At 48.9% G+C, this 20033-nt stretch overlaps 1 protein-coding gene and 1 pseudogene across 1 annotated transcript in view; one reads left to right on the forward strand and one right to left on the reverse strand.

Annotated features, from left to right (window-relative positions):
- The window catches only part of LOC144126326 (uncharacterized), a 96192-nt gene that overhangs the window by 46678 nt on the left and 29481 nt on the right, over window positions 1–20033 (reverse strand). Inside the window, exon 5 of the mRNA XM_077660405.1 lies at window positions 13638–13763. Within this exon, the coding sequence (XP_077516531.1) occupies window positions 13638–13763 (126 nt within the window). The remainder of the gene's footprint in view (window positions 1–13637; window positions 13764–20033) is intronic.
- LOC144104691 (uncharacterized) lies at window positions 15407–16756 on the forward strand (annotated as a pseudogene).

Raw genomic sequence — 20033 nt, forward strand, 5'->3', positions numbered from 1 at the left:
CCATTTTGAAGAACTTGGCGAGCCGGCCAACCAATGTGACATATCTACAACGGACCCCGTAATAGCAGAACAGGGCACAGCAGCCGCCGTTAAGACCGCCCTGAACCAGGACCTTCTGACCAATCAGAAACGCCGCGTGGAAAGCCCTACTGTCTTTTTCCGTGACTGTTTTGCGTGCACCTCCAAGGTTCGCCACACGCCAACAACTAAGCACCGCATTATCGTCGATTGTGATCACAGTCCGCTATGTTAGCCCCATCGTGTTTCGTCGAAGGAACGGAATGCCATCCGCCGCGAAGTTGCCGAAATGCTCCACGACGACTTCATACAACCATCGACGAGCCCCAGGGCGTCACCTCTTCTCGTCGCAAAGATGGAAGGCAGCCTACCGTTTTGCGTACCACATCATCATCATCATCATCATCATCATCAGCCTTACTACACCCACTGCAGGGCAAAGGCCTCTCCCATGTCTCTCCAATTAACCCTATCCTTTGCCAGCTGCATCCACCCTTTGCCTGCAAACTTCTTAATCTCATCCGCCCATCTAACCTTCTGCCGCCCCCTGCTACGCTTACTTTCTCTTGGAACGCACTCCGTTACCCTTAAAGACCAGCGGTTATCTTGCCTTCGGATCACATGCCCTGCCCAAGCCCATTTCTTTCTCTTGATTTCGACTAGGATGTCATTAACCCGTGTTTGTTCCCTCACCCACTCTGCCCGCTTCCGATCTCTTAACGTTACACCTATCATTTTTCTTTCCATGGCTCGCTGCGTTGTCCTTAACTTAAGCTGAACTCTTTTCGTTAGCCTCCACGTTTCTGCCCCGTAGGTGAGTACCGGTAAGATTATGCTGTTGTACACTTTCCTCTTGAGGGAAATTGGTAAACTGCCACTCATGATCTGCGAGAATTTGCCATATGCGCTCCACCCCATTCTTATCCTTCTAGTTATCTCCCTGTCATGATCCGGATCAGCTGTCACTACCTGCCCTAAGTAGACGTATTCCGGCACAATTTCTAGGCTCTCGCTGCCAATTGTGAACTGTTGTTCCCTTGCTAGACTGTTGAACATTACCTTGGTTTTCTGCATGCTAATTTTTAGACCCATCGATCTGCTCTGCCTGTCTAACTCGTTGATCATGATTTGCAGTTCACCTCCTGAGTGACTCAGCAAGGCAATGTCATCAGCAAATCTCAGATTATTTAGGTATTCTCCATTTATTCTTATTCCCAACTGTTCCCAATTCAGGCCTCGAAATACCTCCTACCACATACCACATACCACATACCGCGTACCACATAGATGTCCCAAAACTTTACCAAAAAGGAAGCCTATCCACTGCCGCGCATTGACGACTCATTACACCGCCACCGCCATGCGACCTACTTTTTGTCACTCGAATTGGGTAGCGGTTATTCGGAAATAGAGTTCGACGAACGTGACCGAGAAAAGACCGCCTTCGTATACTCCTCGCGGATTGTACGGATTTAAGGTGCTTCCTTCTGGCTTGTGTTCGACCCCTGCAACGTTCCAATGTATGTATACAGCGTGCGAACTGACCTGAAATGACAGTCCTGCCTCGTGTATCTCGACGACATCGTGATTTTCTCCGACGGGTTCTAGGAGCACCTGAAGCGTTTTCGCGCTGTTGTCGAGCTAATTCGTTCCGCGGGCCTGTATCACAAGCCTGAAAAGTTCCACTTCACATTTAGGGAGCTCAAGTTTCTTTTAGACATCTTGAGCGCTCAGGGCGTTAGCCCCGACCCCACAGAAATGGCCGGCGTTGCTGCATTCTCCCAGCCAAAAGATAACCGAAGCTTGCTTCGTTTTCTTGGGTTCTGAGCCTATGACTGGCGATTTCTCCAAATCTTCTACAAGCTCTCAGAGCCGCTAACTCGCCTGATGAAAGACGTCAAAGCTTTCTTCTGAGGCGCGGATCAGGATTAAAGCCTTCACAGATCTTAAATCCCGCCTCCTATCCACGAATATCATTGGCCATTTCACGAGGAGACCAACACGGAACTGCACACAGATGCCAGCAGTGCTGGCCTTGGCGCGGTAATTGTGTCGTGGCAAGACGGTGTAGAACGCATGGCAGCATACGCAAGTTGCACTTTGTACCGTTCCAAAGTGAATTCTTCCGCCACGGGAAAGGAGTGTCTAAATATGGTACCTTTACGGACGCACGTTTCGAGTCGTGAGCGGTCATCACTCCTTGTGTTGTCTTGCAAACCTAAAAGATTCAGCGAGGGGGAGAGGGTTTTCAAAAGTTCGATGTCACAATCGTGTATAAGTCTGGTCAGAAACATATTGATGCGGACTATCTCCCGAGCTCCTTTTTTGCCCAGCGAATGAGTACAAAAACGAATCTGCTTTGCTACGTACTCTCACCACATCCGCCCTTGCCCAACCCCCGAGGGCCGGGTGCGAACAAGTGCCTCTTATACAGTACCTCGAAGGAAACGCTCTGTCTCCTCCCCGACTCTTCTCGCGTGGACAGCCGTCATTTTGATTACGAGACGGAATCCACTTTAAGAAAAACTACTGCCCGACCGAAACTGCGTATCTCCTTGTATTCTTATGAGCGCTTCGTCAGGATTTCTTGCTGCATGCCACGAGGACCTTTCTTCTGGCCATCTCAGTTTTTCCATAACATTGGGACGCCTCCGCCAGAAGTACTACTCGCCTCGGCTTGCTGAGGTTGTCCGACACGTTAGAATCTGTCGTGAGTGTCAACGCCGGAAAATACCGACGACAAAACCATCCGGCTTTCTGAAGCCAATTGATCCACCGCGAATCTCATTTCAGCAGGTTAGCGTGAACTTACTAAGCCCATACTCGGTATCCTCCATGGGTAACTGGTATATTTTTGCGCTGACTACCTCAGCCGCAACTGTGAGACAAAGGCTCTTTCCCGTGGCACGCTGGCTGAAATTGCACAGTTCTTTGTTCACCATACTATGAGTCGCCACGGTTGTAATAACTTACCGGGGAACCGCGTTTCCGTCGGCTCTTACACATGAGGCCCTGCGTCACAGTGGCACCATTCATAGAAAACGACTAGTTACCATCCTAAAACGAAGTTGCTAACTGAGAGGCTGAACAAGACCATTGCGGATAAGATGTCTTGGTATATCGAAGATTACCGTCGCAACTAGAACGAAATACTCCCAAATATCACGTTTGCGTATAACACCGCTCTCCTAGAAACGACGCGCTTCACTCCGTTCTGTTTGGTGTATGGCCGTGACGCGCTGACCATGTGGGACACCTTGCTGCTCCCACTTGTGCCCTCTCATCTCTCGTGGACGCTGACAAATTTGTTCTTGACGCACAAGCCGCTCGCCATCTTGCTAGACACTGCATTTGATGCCATCGGTAAACCGACGCCCTGCGGTACAACCTCAGCCAGAGGTGGATGATTTACAAGCCCTGCGAGCACGTCTGCGTAAAGAGCCCAATACATTTGCGCGGGTGCTCTGACAAACTATACTGATGAATACGCAGTTATTTATCCGAAAGATCTTTCTGCAGACTGACGACGGCACATCTTATCTTCTCACTTCCCGCGGAGTCCCGCAGGGTGAAGTGCTTAGCCCAAAGCTGTTCAATCTTATACTTGTCAGGCTTGTCGACTTACTGCCACAGTCGACGCAACCCTTAATCTGTGCGGACGACATTTGTATCTGGGCATCCAGAGTTACGCGCCCACGAGTTCAAGCGAGACTTCAAAAGGCGCCAAGTATTGTTCAGGCCTACACTCCACCTGCAAGGCCAACAAATTTTGAACCGAAAGCTGCACGCATTTCACCTTTACGCGAAAGAACAGGTTTCATAATACGTTTTTTATAAACGACACATCAATACCCTATGAGAAGGGCCATCGGTTTCTGGGAGCAATCATCGACCGAAATCTATCATGGACCCCCATTATTTCATACATGAAAAAGAGACTGACAGCGATTGCTCACGTTCTCGTCTTTCTTGACGGAAAGTCGTAGGGAGCATGAGGGCGGTCGGTGATGCAGCTGTACACTGCTTTGTTCATGGGATTTCTTCGCTACCGCCTCCGTGCCCTTGGAAACATTCCAAAAACGAACATACAATGTCTACAAAGCGTTCAAGCTCAAGCTCTCCGGAGATGCCTAGTATTGCCGAAATGTGCTTTTACAGCCCCATCTGTACTCCTCAGCCAGGAGCATCCAATTCCTAACTGCCTCACAGTTGAGACACTGAAGCAACTTTTTCACACATCTCACGGTTTTCCCTCTCACCATCTTGCTAGTCTTCCTATTACTATGCCAAGCACATCGTTTATAAACACCAATGATGCACATTGCGCCATTCTGCCGTCCCAGTTTACACCCGCCTTTAGACAGTTCACGCCACTTTAGAGCCTGCACAATATCAATGTGCTTCTTTCAATGCCTCGAATCAGAAATAAGATCAATTTACCACTGATAGAACAAAAAGGTCAATTTTGAATATTTCCATGAGCACCATGCAAACCGGGTGCACATCTGCACCGACGACTCAGTGAAATCCATCAGTTCTTCGGGCTCCGTGGTCATCCGCTCAAGGACTACAGAAATTAGAGTTAGGATAGCTCTTCAGATTTCTTCGATGCGTGCAGTACTCACCGCTCTTCGTGTCGCTGTTGAACACACCAATCACCAGCGCCCTCCGCAGTTGTCTATTTTCACCGATTCCAGAGCTGCCCTCCAATGCTTACAATCTACTTTTCGCCGTGGAGCCCATGAAAAGCTTGTAGTGGAAATCCGACAACTACATCCCTCTGTCATTAATAAAGGGCACGACATTATTTACGTGTGGTCATCGGGGCACAGCGTCATTGCATGCAATCACCGCGCGGACGAGGTCGAGCGAACTACTCACCGCGACGGCAATTTTGTGTCGATCTTCATTTCGAGATCAGACTCCGAGGGTAGGCTTCGCATACTATCGCGGGACATCACGCCTGCCGCGTGGAATTCAGGTCAATTTTTGAATTCAAGTTTAAAATCTTTGGACCCGGCTTCCATCCGGCCTACCACGACGTGAAGAAACTTCGCTGTGTCGCCTGTGGCTTGGTGTAGCTTTCACACCAATACTCTTTCTTAATAGGCATGGTTGATAGCCCTGCATGTGCCATCTGCAGGTGTGACGAGATTATGCCCCACATTCTTTGTGAATGCCCTGCCTACAGCGCCGAAAGGCAGTCTCTCTGCCGCGCGCTGGAGCGTCTCGATTGATTCTCACTGACAGAAATGAAGATTCTCGGTCACTGGCCGCGGCGAATGTCGTCCGTGAAGGCATTCAAGGCACTGCTCCGCTTCTTGACAACCTCTGGACTGCACGATGGGTTGTGACTTACTGAACGCTTTCTGAGTTTTCATAGTAACTGAAATTTTCTGCTACTCTTCTGCATTTTTTATTCCCTCCCTCCTTTCCGCCCGTGCCAGGAAGCGAAGCGATTATTCTCCTGGTTATCCTCTCTGCCTGTCCTCCTCTTAACCTGCTCTGAAAAACTTCTGTGCCACTACTTCGGCTCCTACGAGATGCTACGGCAATTAAGCGAGGTAAACTATGAAGTGTACCGGCAAGGAACTGTCCGCTTTTTTCGCCCGGCCAAATCTGATGTCGTCCACGTGTCGCGCATGAAACCGTATTCCGCCCGTTAGCCCATTGCACAGTTCAAATTCAATCCCGATGCCACAGGCGCCTTTCCACTTTCGGTGCCTCTATACTGTTTCCGTCCTGACAGTGGCACCGACGCGCTTCCTCTTGAAAGGATTCACCGCTCACTTTATGCCGGCGCCGCCATGCGGCTCAGCGGCATCACTTGGCTCGTGACAGAGCGAGGAAGACGACGCTTCCGCTCGGGTGCGTGAAAGAGGAAGGGGGTTTTCGAGGCCCAGCCTTCGGAACGCGGAGAGAAGACGTGCTGACGTGTTCTTGCTGGCCGCTCTTGTTTTCTGCATCTTCTGGTGGTTCCGGCTTGTTCATCCTTGGTGAGCCCGTTCTACGTTGGGGGGTTTTGGCCAAGGCGTAGTATAAGACGCAGTTCATGTGAACCTGAGAGTGCGTTTTGCTGAGAGATGTCGTTGACCTCCCCAGGTGGAGGGTCGGCAGCTTGGTTTGCCAGCTTGCCAGCCCAAAGCCTGCCACATGAGTCCTTACACAAAAATGGCATTGATGCTGTTCCCGTGGCTATCGTCCCAATCGGTGAGGGTGTGATCGAAATGAAAACCTCCAAACTAATTCAGCAGGAGCTAAGATCATTGACTGCCCAATACCTGCAGATCTCTGAGGTGCGTCCATTTGGCCGTCGAGGAATTGTGTGCAAGTCCTCGGACATCGCTTGTGTTGCAGACTTCCTTAAGTGCAAAAATTTCACCTCGCTGCCGGTGAAAGCCTTCATTCCCGAACAGCTTGCATGTGTCAAGGGTATCGTAAGAGGTGTGGACCCAGCATCATCCCCGCAAGAAATTCTACAGGAATTTCAGGATGCAGGCGTTGGTGCCCTTTCAGTCTACCACTGCAGTAGAGAGGTAAACGGTTCGCGCGTTGCTACTGAGTCGGTAATAACAACTTTTGCTGGCTCTTCCTGCCCTGCTGAACTTACAATCTGGCCGATTGTATACCGTGTTGACCCTCTAGAACGCCGCCCTCTTCAATGCACCAACTGTTGGCGGTTCGGGCATAGCGGCAAAGCATGCAAGTCGGAGACCCGCTGCCGTTTATGTGGACAAGGTCATTCTGCTGAACTGCACCTCAGAGCAGCCTCATTGTTGCCTCTGCAGCAACATTCACTCAGCTGATGATGCCAACTGCGCAAAACGTAGTGTTGATGGACATTATCAAAGCTTAGTTTGATGGACATTATCAAAGAGAAGCGGTGCTCAAGAGCCGATGCTTACGCTGTTCTTAACAGGAAAAAAGATTCATACGCTAGTCGTGTGCGCGCTTCTGTTGGGGACATTGAGTCCAACTTGACTGCCTCAATTGTGACCACAGTCGAAAAAGCTCTTAATAATGTGGTTGAGCGAATGCTAAACACTTGCTCTGAGGAGTTGGCTCAGTTTGTTGCAGTTCAGTCTGCGTCACCATCAACACCCGTCCTGGCAGCAACGTCTGCATCTGTTTCAGCTTATGCAGCTAGTGCTAGCCGCTCTACATCACCTTCTGACGCCCCCCAGGTCCCACCTAACATCTCTGTTCCTAGCAGTGAATGTCGCAGTGACATCTGCACAACAGATGTCGAAATGTCGTGCCCTACGCAGAATCGCCGTGCTTAATCTTCACCATCTAATTCTAGTTCTCCACAGATGAAAGCTAAAAAGGGACCACCCAAACTTCATCCCCATGTTGATATCCTAAAAGAGGCAGTTTCGGCCTCTTCAATTGGTCAATAATCATGGCAGGTATCAAAGTATTACAATGGAATTGCCGTTCCGTCTTGTCTTCTCTTGCAGATCTAGACATACTTATTCACAAGCATAAGCCTGATATTGTACTTTTACAAGAAACGTGGTTATCACCGTATAAATCATTTTCAATGAGAAACATTCGAGTTTTCCGGTCAGATCGAAATGTTGGCAGGGGAGGTGGCTTGGTAACCAAGCTATCTAAAAATTTATGTCATCAGGCATCTATCTCTAAGAAAATTGTTCTCCCTGACTTGAGAGCTTTTAGCGATCAAAATTTAATTTCCGCATTATGCTGTTATTACAACTGCTAATGTCTTTTTTCCTTCTGGTGTACACAGGACAGACTGTTTAGACAGCTTCGTGACTGGCACAAACAGTACACTCATCGCAGGAGATTTCAATTCTCACCATAGTGACTGGGGAAGTCGTACTGATTCCTGCGGCCAGCTTCTCTGGTCGTGGCTGTCTGCAAATGCTGTACGCTGCTGCAATTCTAGAGAAATAACCTTTATGCCAGGGGTTGCTCGCTCAGCCATTGACTTAACATTATCAGCAGGTAGGCTAGATGTGACTGATTGGTCGACAGAGGATTCGGGTACATCTAGTGATCACTTTCCTATAACTTTCACTATTCGGTTATCTCCTCTTAAAGCTAGTTGCGTAACCCATAAACTTGTCAACCACAAATTTTATAAAAATCTGATGTCCGCCTCACTTGCCTCTATAGTTAATACAAGCCGGGATGACAGAGCTCAGCAGACGGTTTCATTTTTGCAAAATGCAATAGACCACTCAATATTCGCTGTGCCCGCAGCAGCCACTAAGAGCCGTCTCCTTGGTGGACAGAAGAATGTGAGAAGGCCTATCGTCGCAGAAAAGCGGCCTGGAAGAGGCTGTCCTGCAAACAGAGTCCGACTAATTGGTTAAATTACAAATTCTTCTCTGCATCTTTCAAAAGAACACTTGCAAAAGCCAAGGAGGAGTACAACCAATCTTTAAACACATATCTTTCAAATCCTCGTCATCGGAAAGCCCTGTATAGATTCATGGAACGTAACAAGAGTTCTTTCGTCCCTCTTCTCACTAATTCAACAGTGTTATCACCACAAAAGGCTCAGGAGAGCCTGGAGTGTATTGCTCAGAGATTGGCTTTACGCTTCTAGACGCAGAGCAACGTCCCTTTGTGCACAAGTTTTTCCGCTTCAGATTATACCGAGGTTGACGCATCAGAGCTCCTCTCAGTCCTGGCAATGTTGCATCCTGCAGCTCCTGGACCAGATGGTGTCACTGTTGGTATGTGTAAAATTTTAGCCCAGGAGTTTACAAGCGCCCTCTTAGATATGGTCAATGCTTCTCTGGAAAATGCATGGATTCCAAGAATTTGGAAGAAACCGAAAATTATTTTATTAATGAAAGATGTAGGAAAAGGATACGTCTTAGATAATATTCGGCCAATTGCGCTGACTTCAAATTTAGTCAAATTAATAGAAAGAATAGTGCACAGTCGCCTCACAAAACATGTTCATGACATCAACGGTCTCAGCTCAGCCCAGATTGGCTTTCGTAGTGGATGCTCGATATGGTCCGCGCATGTGGGTCTAGAGAGCAGAATCCGGCTCTCGCTGCGCAGAAGAGAAGTTTCAGCTTTGGTCACTCTTGATGTAGCAAAGGCCTATAACAGTGTAGAGCATACTGTTTTACTTAACCGACTTGCTCAGTTACATCCTCCAACCTACATTTTTGCGTGGACGTCTGAATTTCTGAAGGACAGATTCATTTACTGCGCCGAGGGAACCCTATGTTCAAATACATATTATCAATCAAGAGGTGTGCCGCAAGGATCGGTGCTATCCCCTCTGCTTTTTAATATTTTGGTCAGTGGCATCCCCATTCGTCCTGATATAACAGTTTTTGTGTATGCAGATGACATAGCTTTTTTCGCCTTGGCCAGGGATATCCACTCTCTTTACCACATTCTCCAGGGATATTTCGATGCTCTTGGAGTATGGTTCCAGGGTATTAATTTAACCCTGAATGTAGACAAATGCGGAGTTTGGTATTTCCTCCAGACAGGCCTTTGCACATTTCATTAGTCCATCGCTCTCTCCAGATTCCACAAGTGGAATCCGTAAAATATCTGGGTGTTACTTATCACCCAGCATTAGATTGGAGCCTTCATATAAAGAACAATGCGTTTAAAGGAGAACGCGCTCTAGGCCGGCTGACAAGAACCGCCAATAAAAAGTTTGGGATGCGCCGCGACACGTTAATATTACTATACAAAGCCTACGTAAGACCAATACTTGAATTTGGTTGCATTCTGTTCTCTGGTAGCGCAAGCTACAAGATTCAACCCTTCATCTTACTGGAAAGGCGCGCTCTCCGCCTCTGCCTTGGTCTCCCAAAATCAGTTTCAAACGCCCTGCTTTATCTGGAAGCCCGTATCCCTGATCTAACTTCCCGTTTTCAAATAATCACGGTGCGAACTTTCCTCAGGTCGATGGACCCAGTGACTGATGTCAGTACTCCTATTTTTGTGTCTCATCCGGCCTTCCTCTTTTCTCATCATTGGCCGCGGTATCAAATGCCACAAATTATGTTAACTCAGAACCTATTAACACCGACTGGTATTGATCTCAGTTCTTTGCAGTGGGTTGATGACACGCCGGCATCAGTGGAATTCCATTTCGACCACATCTTCCCATCTCATGCGAAACACATGCCAGCAAACATTTTAAACGGTATTCTCTCGGATCACATATAGAAATACCTCCATCATACGGTGCTTGCTACCGATGCCTCCGTCAACTGCCAAAAAGCTGCAGTTGGCATCTTTTCGCAGAATTTGGCATGGAGCTATTCCGTCCGCATCCCAGATTATATTCCTATCTTCTTTGCGGAATTTTTGGCTCTTGGTATGGCCCTTCACAAAATTCCATGCCATGTGTCTCATGTTAATATTCACGCTGATTGTTTGTCAGTGTTAGTATCCCTTGACACTTCACAAGAAGATTTTTTGAGCCGTATTTTGCGATTTTTTGTCCCATGCACTTTGAAGGCGGTCCGATTTGTCTGGGTCCCTGGCCTTGCAGGTATTCATTCAAATGAGGTGGCTTATTACTTAGCAAGGTCGGCTCTTGACGGGTCAGTGACACATCCCGTTCGAATTTCAGCCTGCTGGCGATTTCCAGGTTTCAGCGGTTCCTGCATATATCAGCCAGGTTACGAGATCCCTTACTAAATACCACGAACTATCATCACTTAGCATATAATTGGAACGTCCGTTCGTGTAAATCCAGGCTGTGTGAGGTAACAATGACGCGGTTGCGGTGCAGGATTCCAAGTTTGAATTTATATCTATGCAGGTGTGGGTTGACACCGACGAACCTATGTGACGCATGTGGGAAAGTTGAATCTTTAGACCATTTTCTCCTCTACTGCCCAAAGTTCGCACTTCAGAGAAAGATTTACCTGGAGGTCCCTCTCTCCAGGTTAGTGCTCCCTTTATCTTTGCCAGTATTATTATCGTTTGGTGCGAACGCCAAGGGATTTGCATTGGGTTCTATTTGTGGGTTTGTAGGTTGATGTGCTAATTCTTTTTAATTTCTACGAGCTCTTCTTTTTCACCAAAATGCTGTCTGTTATTTAACTGTCAATATTGTTCTGTTGTTTTTATTAATTGATTTTTCAAAATTCACGATTGGTGCTACAATTTTGTCGTCATCTTCCATGGAAACTTCTGTGTTTATTCAACTACACCTTGGCCAATCCCCCCGCGTGCGTATGTGCCAAATACCTGGCGTTAAGAAGAAGAAGGTGCGTGCTGTTGGTCTGCTTGGCCATTCGATTAAAAGCTTCTTTTTGAGTAGCGCTACGTTTCTTGGCGACAGTATATTGAGATATATAGAGGAGCATGTCTATGCAGCATACACAGAACTGCCTTGGTCTGCACCGCTGAATCTACGTGCTGGACAACGCGTGGATACCCCCTATTCTATTGTGTAGAGCTGCAGAGATAAAGTACCTCCTTCACGCAGCCATATTCCACTGCCTCCTCATTTTTATATAAACATATCTGTAAATAGACTCTTTTAGAGAAGAATAATGCGTTATACATATAAAACCTGCTCAAGTAGAACTTCGAAGGTTTTTCAGTGTAATAAAGTGCATCAAAAACAGCTACGCAAGTATAGTTACAGTATGGCTGAAAGAATTATGCAGAAAACGGCTCAGAAGATTACGAACTTGGTTGCTCGATTTCTGATGAGTGTAGTCAGAAACCAGTGCTCATGAGCAAGAGAAAACATTGTGGATAGCCGGAAATCATGACTCGCGTCACCATCCCCAAATGATGCTAACGCAGTAAGATTATTAAACCTGTAATGTACCGAAATTTCAATTATCACAATATAATAAACATAGTGGACACGTTCTATGTTCATTATAATACGTTCTGAAATTTTTTGCTTCATTTGTAAGACGTGTCTTAAAGTTTTTTCACAAGCAAAAAAAAAATGAAAACTAGCATCAATCAAGCAACGTTATATGATATTTTTCATCATTCATTTAACATTGCCTCAACAACGTTCCTTACCTAGGTAAACGTTCCTACCGAAAGACCCTATGCAGCCCATTTCCTATTATAGATCAGTGGTGCCTCTATATGCAGCAATAGCTATTGCAGCATAGATTCTAGTAGCATAAAGCTGCTAACCTAGTCGCATTCATCTATTTTGCACTATTACTCCTTTCCTCCCACTATTCGCAAAATTAGCGAATGCGCGCAAAAATAATCGGTTCGGACGTATTCGATTCAACTTTTTCAGGAAACATTCATTTCCAATTCGACAGCAAATGTACACTGTTCATATTCGAAATTGTTTTGAAGAAATGCAATTCGCATGCCACTACAAATTGTGTTTCGAGGACCGAATTCGAAAAGAGTACAAAACTTTGACACCTTGTCTTATTGAAAATCCTTGCAGGGAATATAATAGTATTCTTTGGCAAAACACTGAAGTTTTAGCTCTAGGTAGGAGGAGCAATTGCAGCTATCACTCAATTGCGCCATGTACTCAATCTGTAATCACTGAAGACACGACGCCAATCATCTGTCTCCATGTCTTCATTTTGAAGTCTTAAACAATATATCTGTGTAAGTTTCTTTCCTGCGAATAAAATTACTAATAATATTATGACGCGTCTTTCTGTGTCAAATATTTTGTTACAAAAACATAAAAACAATAGCAAGCAAATTACACCTTTCTTGGCATTTTCTCTTGAAATAACTTTCATCCTTCATTGAAATTCCCGAGGCTATAGTACGAGTTCAAAAAAAGTTAAAACGATTGTTAGAATCCGTAGATATTTAATAAATTCTTGTCTTTAGAAACTGTGTATCACAAAACTTTACCGTGCATTTGTATATTGTGTGTTTGCTTTTCAGCTGGAATTGTTATGCATACGCTGGTTTATCATACTCTGTTTATATAGGTATCATCATCAGCATCCTGACTACGCTCACTGCAGGCCAAAGGCCTCTTCCATGTCTCTCCAGCTAACCCTGTCCTTTGTCAGCTGCCCACACATACGTAATTTCATCCGCCCACCCCCCGCCCATGCTGCGCTTGACTTCTCTTGGAATTCACTTCGTTACTCTTAATGACCAGCGGTAATCTTGGCCTCGCATTGCATGCCCTGCCCAAGCCCATTTCTTCTTCTTGATTTCGACTAGGATGTCATTAACAAGCGTTTGTTCCCTAACCCACATTGCCCGCTTCCAGGTCTCTCAACGTTGCACCTATCATTTTGCTTTCCATAGCTCGCTGCGTTGCTTTTAACTTAAGCTGAACCCTCTGCGTTGTTCTCGAAGTTTCTGCCCCTTTAGTAAGTACCGGTAAGATACAGCTGTTATATACTTTTCGGGATATCGGTAAACTGCCATTCATGACTTCAGGAAACCTGCCGAAATCCACTCCGCGTCATTTTTATTCATCCAGGTATTTCCTTCTATGATCCGGACCAGCGACCACAACCTGCACTAAAGGGACTCTGAGAGGGGCGTTTATGAAGTTGCGGTACGCCTCGGGTTTTAAAGCACACCGCATCACGAATATTATCCTGCAAGAATTTTTAGTGCGCGTTATAGAAGCTGAGTTATCTGCCATCAAAATATGAATCTGCGTCTTCGCGCCATTCCCTCACCTTTCGTCAGTTTTTGCACGCTTGTAGGTCGGCGCTCCTTCGCCGGCCCCATCTCCGGGGGCGGAGCTTCCTGACCTGCTGGAGCTACGGGACTTACTGGCCGCGGCCATGGTAGCTGCCTGACGTCTGAAAAAAAATTGGCGGCGGCTTAGCTCGGCTGTGCCAAGATATACGTAGCAAGAAGTAAAATCCCCTGGCCTAGCTTGTTGAGGTCACTGTGTGTTTTGCAATGAGAGACTGGGCGCCACCTCGGCAGCTATGCGCCGTCTTTTACGCTCGGCAGTCTGGCGTCTCCGTTTGGCAAGCCGTTGCTCTCTCTGGTCGGGCGTCTCTGATGCTCTATTCGCCTTCATACGCTAATTTTCCCTTTGTTGAGCCGCCAAGTGTGAGGCGACAACCTCAGGATCAGAAGAGTTAATCTTCTCTTGATTATACCGCCATTTAACAGCGGCTGAACTCTCCTGTGCATACATATCAAACGTTGTGATACGGGGGCCGATTGCATCTCCGTCTTTTATACGCAATGCTGCGCGTGCGACGCGCGTTTCGGGTGGTTGAGTGGCGTGTGGCGATTCCGTAACGAAGCGCACGGCTCACGTGTGGGGTCTCTGTGGTTATCATGGTACCGGCGCATGCACACAACTTCTCATCCGCGTGAAGTCACGCACGGCTCCGACGGGAGCGGGCGCGCGGCCGGGGCGAAGCGCACGCCGCACCTGTTGCTCCTCCTCGTTTGCCATGGTAACGGCGCATGCGCACAACTAACCTCTCTGGACCACAGCGAAATGCTGCCTTGTAGGAAAGTGTAGCTCTCGCTACAACTACCCAATAGCCATATCTCACCTTGTCTACTCATGTGCAAGCGAATGAGCAGGGTGTGGGAATAAAAAAGTTGTCGGGAGGGCCTCGCGAAATCTAGTGCGTCATTGTAGGTCTTATGCTGCGTGCAGAAGTGTTTTATTTGGCTCAGGTTTTCACGACAACACGATGGAGGAATTGAAGGAGTTCGTGTGCTCTCCTCGGAAGGTGTTTCAGAGTGCCTTTACGCAGAAGTATTCCGTTACCAATTTCAGCACCTCCCTACCAATTGTGAATTGCTGTTTCCTCGCGACACTGTTGAGCACTACTTTTGTTTTCTCCATGCTAAGTTTAATACCTGCAGTTCCTCTCTGCTTGTTTAACTCATTTTGCATATTTTGCAGTTGATCTCCTGAGTGATTTGGCAAGAAAATGTCATCAGCGATCCGCAAATTTCTTAGGTATGCTCCATAAACAATTATCTCAATTGTTCACAATACAGGCCTCCGAACACTTCCTATTGACACGAACATTTATCTTTATCGGGCGACCACGTTTCGCCGCCTAAAAAGTGTTATCGCACAGTGCGGGACGCGCCTGCATCTATCCGAAGTTTCTGGCAAGTCATCGATGCTTCTATTCGCTGTCTGTTGTAGACGAACCTTATGTTATCTGATTTCATCGCCTGACGCGAATGATGTAGAACTTGGTGGAAGGCACGCGGGTCCCAACGATTAGTCTGGAACATTCGACGACTGCTATATAACAGCCGACGCGCTTGGCCCGCGGATCAGATTTTCGACGATCGCCGACCGTGCTCGCCGCTACCGTTGTGCTGTAAGTGTAGCCTCTTTTGTGGGCACAGGTTCGCCCAATAAAAGTTAGTTTTGTCTTTCACAGTATTGCTACCGCGTTCTTCAACGTCACTACCGCGTGACATCTGGTGGAGGTGCTTCTTTTTTGTTTTGTTCATGTACCGGACGCCCCCGACAAGCCGTGATCCAAGCCCGGACCGCAAAGAGAACACCAACATAATCCCGGACAATCAAGCAAGCCGCCGTCTTCAACAGCTGCCCCCGGAGCACGGACTTCTACCTAAGAAGACCAAGAAGATTGTGGCCGAGGCAACCCCAATGGCAGCCCCAGCGTCCCCCATCGTGCTGCAGCAGCCCAGGGAACCACCGACGTTCCGCGGTTCCACATTTGAGGACCCGGAAAGCTGGCTGGAAACGTATGAGAGGGTCGCTACGTTTAACAGCTGGGCAAGCTACGACAAGCTGCGACATGTCTATTTCGCATTGGAGGACGCCGCCAGGATCTGGTTCGAGAATCGAGAAGCCACCTTGACGACGTGGGACCTGTTCCGAAGCAGCTTCCTGCAAACATTTACAAGCGCCTTGCGTAAAGGGCGAGCCCAAGTTCTACTAGAGACCAGAGCGCAGCTGCCGAATGAGACAATCGCAATCTTCACTGAAGAAATGAGCCGTCTGTTCCGGCACGCCGACCCGGAAATGTCCGAAGAGAAGAAAGTCCGCCTACTGATGCGTGGTGTAAAGGAGGAACTTTTCGGCGCAATGACATGAAGCCCTCCGACGACCGTAGAAGAGTTCCTTCGCGAGGCCCCCAGAATTGAGAAGACACTCGAAATGCGGAACCAACAATACAACCGCCGCACGAACTCGACAAACTACGCCGGAGTTCAGTCACCGGCCACCGACGACCTGCGCGATACCATCAGGGCAGTCGTACGAGAGGAGCTTCAAAGGATCTTCCCTTCATCGCAACCTCAAGTGGCCTCAGTCGCCGAAATTGTCAAAGAAGTCCAGCGATCGCTGGGAGTTCGCGAGGTACAACAGCAATCATCGCAGCCCCCGCCAGAAGCGATGACCTACGCCACCGTCGCCCGCCGTCAAGGTCCCCCTCCACGACCGCGCCAGGACCCTGTAGCGCCGCAATTCCGTCGACCACTACCGCCGCCGCCACCAACACGAAAACCCGTCGACCAGCGCAGCTACCCGAGGAAGACCGACGTTTGGCGCACTCCTGACCACCGCCCGATCTGCTACCACTGCGGGAAAGCCGGCCATATGTACCGCCGATGCCCATACCGCGACCTGGGATTGCGAGGGTTTGCCGTCGACGCACCGCACCCTCGGGGAGGCGAACGCCCTCGTGACATCACCGACTACCTCGCCGCTACTCAGTGGAGCCCTCGACGGCCATCCCGGTCGCCGTCACCAGGCCGCTACCTGTCGCCGCAGCGCCGTCCATACACTGGCCCAGCACGGGGCCGCTCTGCGAGCCCATATCTGGAAAACTAAAAGCAGCAACCGAGGGAGGTGCGGTTGCTGTTCGTCGAACTGACGAAGATCCTCCCCCGCCGACGAAGACGACGCAGAGACCACCTCGACGACATAATAACGACACGCCGCCGTCCCGACGAAGTCAGGAAGCCAAAATACACCGACGAAAGGCGATTTGACGACGCGACGTTCCAACTTCACTTCAACACGACGCAGCCGTGATCCAGCGCCAAGACCTAACTGCAACGCCAGACAAGGAACCACCGACCTCGACGTGCTTCTCGACGGCCACGCAGTTAGCGCCTTAGTGGACACAGGGGCTGATTACTCCGTAATGAGTGGACACATCGCCGCCCAGTTGAGGAAAGTTAAGACCGCATGGGAAGGCCCTCAAATTCGGACCGCTGGAGGACACCTCATCACGCCGACTGGAATCTGCATGGCAAGAATAACCATTCATGACCGCACTTACCCTGCCACCTTCGTTATCCTCCAACAGTGTTCACGAGACGTCATTCTCATATTTTCTTCCTGAACCAACACGGCGCAATCATCGACCTGAAGTCGAAGTCAATAACGCTGTCGGAAGATAAAGCAATACCGCCGGAGAGCACTCGTAGTCACCACGCCTTGAGTGTGCTCGAAGATCAAGTGAGCATCCCGCCTCGCTCCAGGATAGTTATTTCGGTCGGCACCGAAATACCCGCTGACGTAGAAGGTGTCATCGAAGGCGAGCAACGTCTACTGCTAGACCGTGAAATTTGCGTCGCAAGAGGGATCGCTCGACTGCATGGAGGGAAAACTGAAGTGTTGCTGACAAACTTCAGCCAGGAGTTCAAGCACATCAACAAGGGCACGACGATCGCATACATCGAGAAAATTCTGGAAACCAGTAATGCGTTTGTCCTCTCGGATTCCGCCGCATCTACCCCGACGACCATGGTTCCCGAACCAGACTACAACATTAATCCAAGTGTCCTCGTGATTAAGCAACAGCAGCTCAGAAGTCTGCTCCGACGATAAAAAGGCTGCTTTTCGACGTCATCGAGGATTCGACAAACACCAGTCGCCAAGCATCGCATAATCACCGAGGAGTGCGCTCGACCACTCCGCCAGAGCCCTCACCGAATTTCGCCACGAGAACGTGAAGCAATAAGAGAACAAGTCGACGAAATGCTGCGCGACGACATCATCCAGCCATCGAAGAGCCCGTAGACATCCCCTGTTGTCCTGGTGAAGAAAATGGACGGAACCCTCTGTTTCTGCGTCGATTATCGTCGTCTGAACAAGATCACGAAGAAGGACGTATACCCCCTCCCACGGATAGACGACGCATTGGATCGGCTCTGCAACGCAAAATACTTCTCGTCGATGGACCTCAAGTCTGGCTATTGGCAAATAGAAGTCGACAAAAAAGATCGCGAAATGACCGCCTTCATCACCCCAGACGGCCTCTACGAGTTCAAGGTTATGCCATTTGGACTGAGCTCGGCGCCTGCAACGTTCCAGCGCGTGATGGACACGGTTTTAGCAGGATTGAAGTGGCAGACCTGTCTCGTTTACTTAGATGACGTCATTGTCTTCGCCGCAAATTTCGACGATCACCTTAGGCGACTTGCCACAGTACTAGAGGCCATCAAGTCATCAGGGCTCACTCTGAAGCCAGAAAAGTGCCGCTTCGCTTACGATGAGCTTCTGTTCCTAGGCCACATCATCAGCAAGTCTCGAGTCCACCCTGACCCACAGAAGACAGCTTCCATCGCGCAGTTCCCGCGGCCCATCGACAAGAAGGCAGTGCGTAGATTTCTTGGCATGTGTGCCTACTACAGGCGATTTGTCAAGGACTTTTCACGCATCGCTGAGCCGCTGACACAGCTTACTAAATGTGACTTCGAGTTCAAGTGGGAAACGCCGCAGGCTGGCGCATTTCAAGAACTCAAACAATGCATGCAGTCGCCGCCCGTACTTGCGCACTTCGACGAGCACGCCGATACCGAAATCCACACTGACACCAGTAGCCTAGGCCTCGGTGCCGTCCTAGTCCAGAGAAAAGATGGGCATGAACACGTGATAGCTTACGCTAGCCGGTCGTTATCAAAAGCGGAAGGCAATTTTTCTACAACTGAAAAGGAATGCCTCGCCATCGTTTGGGCAACAGCGATATTTCGCCCTTACCTATATGGCAGGCCATTCAAAGTGGTCAGCGACCATCACGCATTGTGTTGGCTAGCTAACTTAAAGGACCCTTCAGGACGGCTGGCACGGTGGAGCCTCAGACTACAAGAATACGACATCACTGTAACCTACAAGTCCGAAAGAAAACACTCAGATGCCGATTGCCTATCACGCGCCCCCATTGATCCGCCGCCGCAAGATGACGAGGATGACGACGCCTACCTTGGAATAATAAGCGCGGAAGACATTGCCGAACAGCAACGAGGAGACACGGAGCTAGAAGCCCTATTCGATTATTTGGAAGGGCACACCGACGTTGTCCCTAGGGAATTTAAGCGTGGATTGTCTTCGTTCACGCTTCAAAACAACCTACTCGTGAAGAACTTCTCACCAGTCCGCGCCAACTATCTTCTTGTTCCGTCGGCGCTGCGTCCAGAAGTACTGCACGCCCTACATGACGATCCGACCGCTGGGCACCTCGGTTTCTCCCGGACGCTATCAAAGATACAAGAAAGATATTATTGGCCGCACCTAACCGCCGATGTCGCCCGTTACGTCAAGACATGCCGAGACTGTCAGCGACGCAAGACACTACCGACCAGGCCAGCGGGATTGCTACAGCCGATCAATCCTCCTTACCGACCTTTTCAGCAGATCGGGATGTACTTGTTGGGACCGTTTCCGACATCAACTTCCGGAAATAAGTCGATCGTCATGGCGACGGACTATCTCACTCGCTTCGCTGAAACTAAAGCTCTGCCGAAAGGCAGAGCAGCCGAAGTGGCGAAATTTTTCGTCGAGAACATCCTCCTGCGACATGGTGCTCCAGAAGTCCTCATCACCGACAGAGGAACGGCTTTTACAGCAGAGCTCACGCAAGCCATTCTGCAATACAGCCAGACAAGTCACAGGAGGACAACTTCCTACCATCCGCAGACGAATGGTCTCACGGAGCGCCTGAACAAGACCCTCGCCGACATGCTAGCAATGTACGTCGACGTCGAGCACAACACATGGGATGCGGTCCTGCCGTAAGTAACATTCGCTTACAACACGGCGGTGCAAGAAACAATACAGATCACGCCATTTAAGCTGGTTTACGGCAGGAACCGGACGACGA

The sequence above is a fragment of the Amblyomma americanum genome, chromosome 1 (genome assembly GCF_052857255.1).
Source record: "Amblyomma americanum isolate KBUSLIRL-KWMA chromosome 1, ASM5285725v1, whole genome shotgun sequence".
NCBI lineage: Eukaryota > Metazoa > Arthropoda > Arachnida > Ixodida > Ixodidae > Amblyomma > Amblyomma americanum.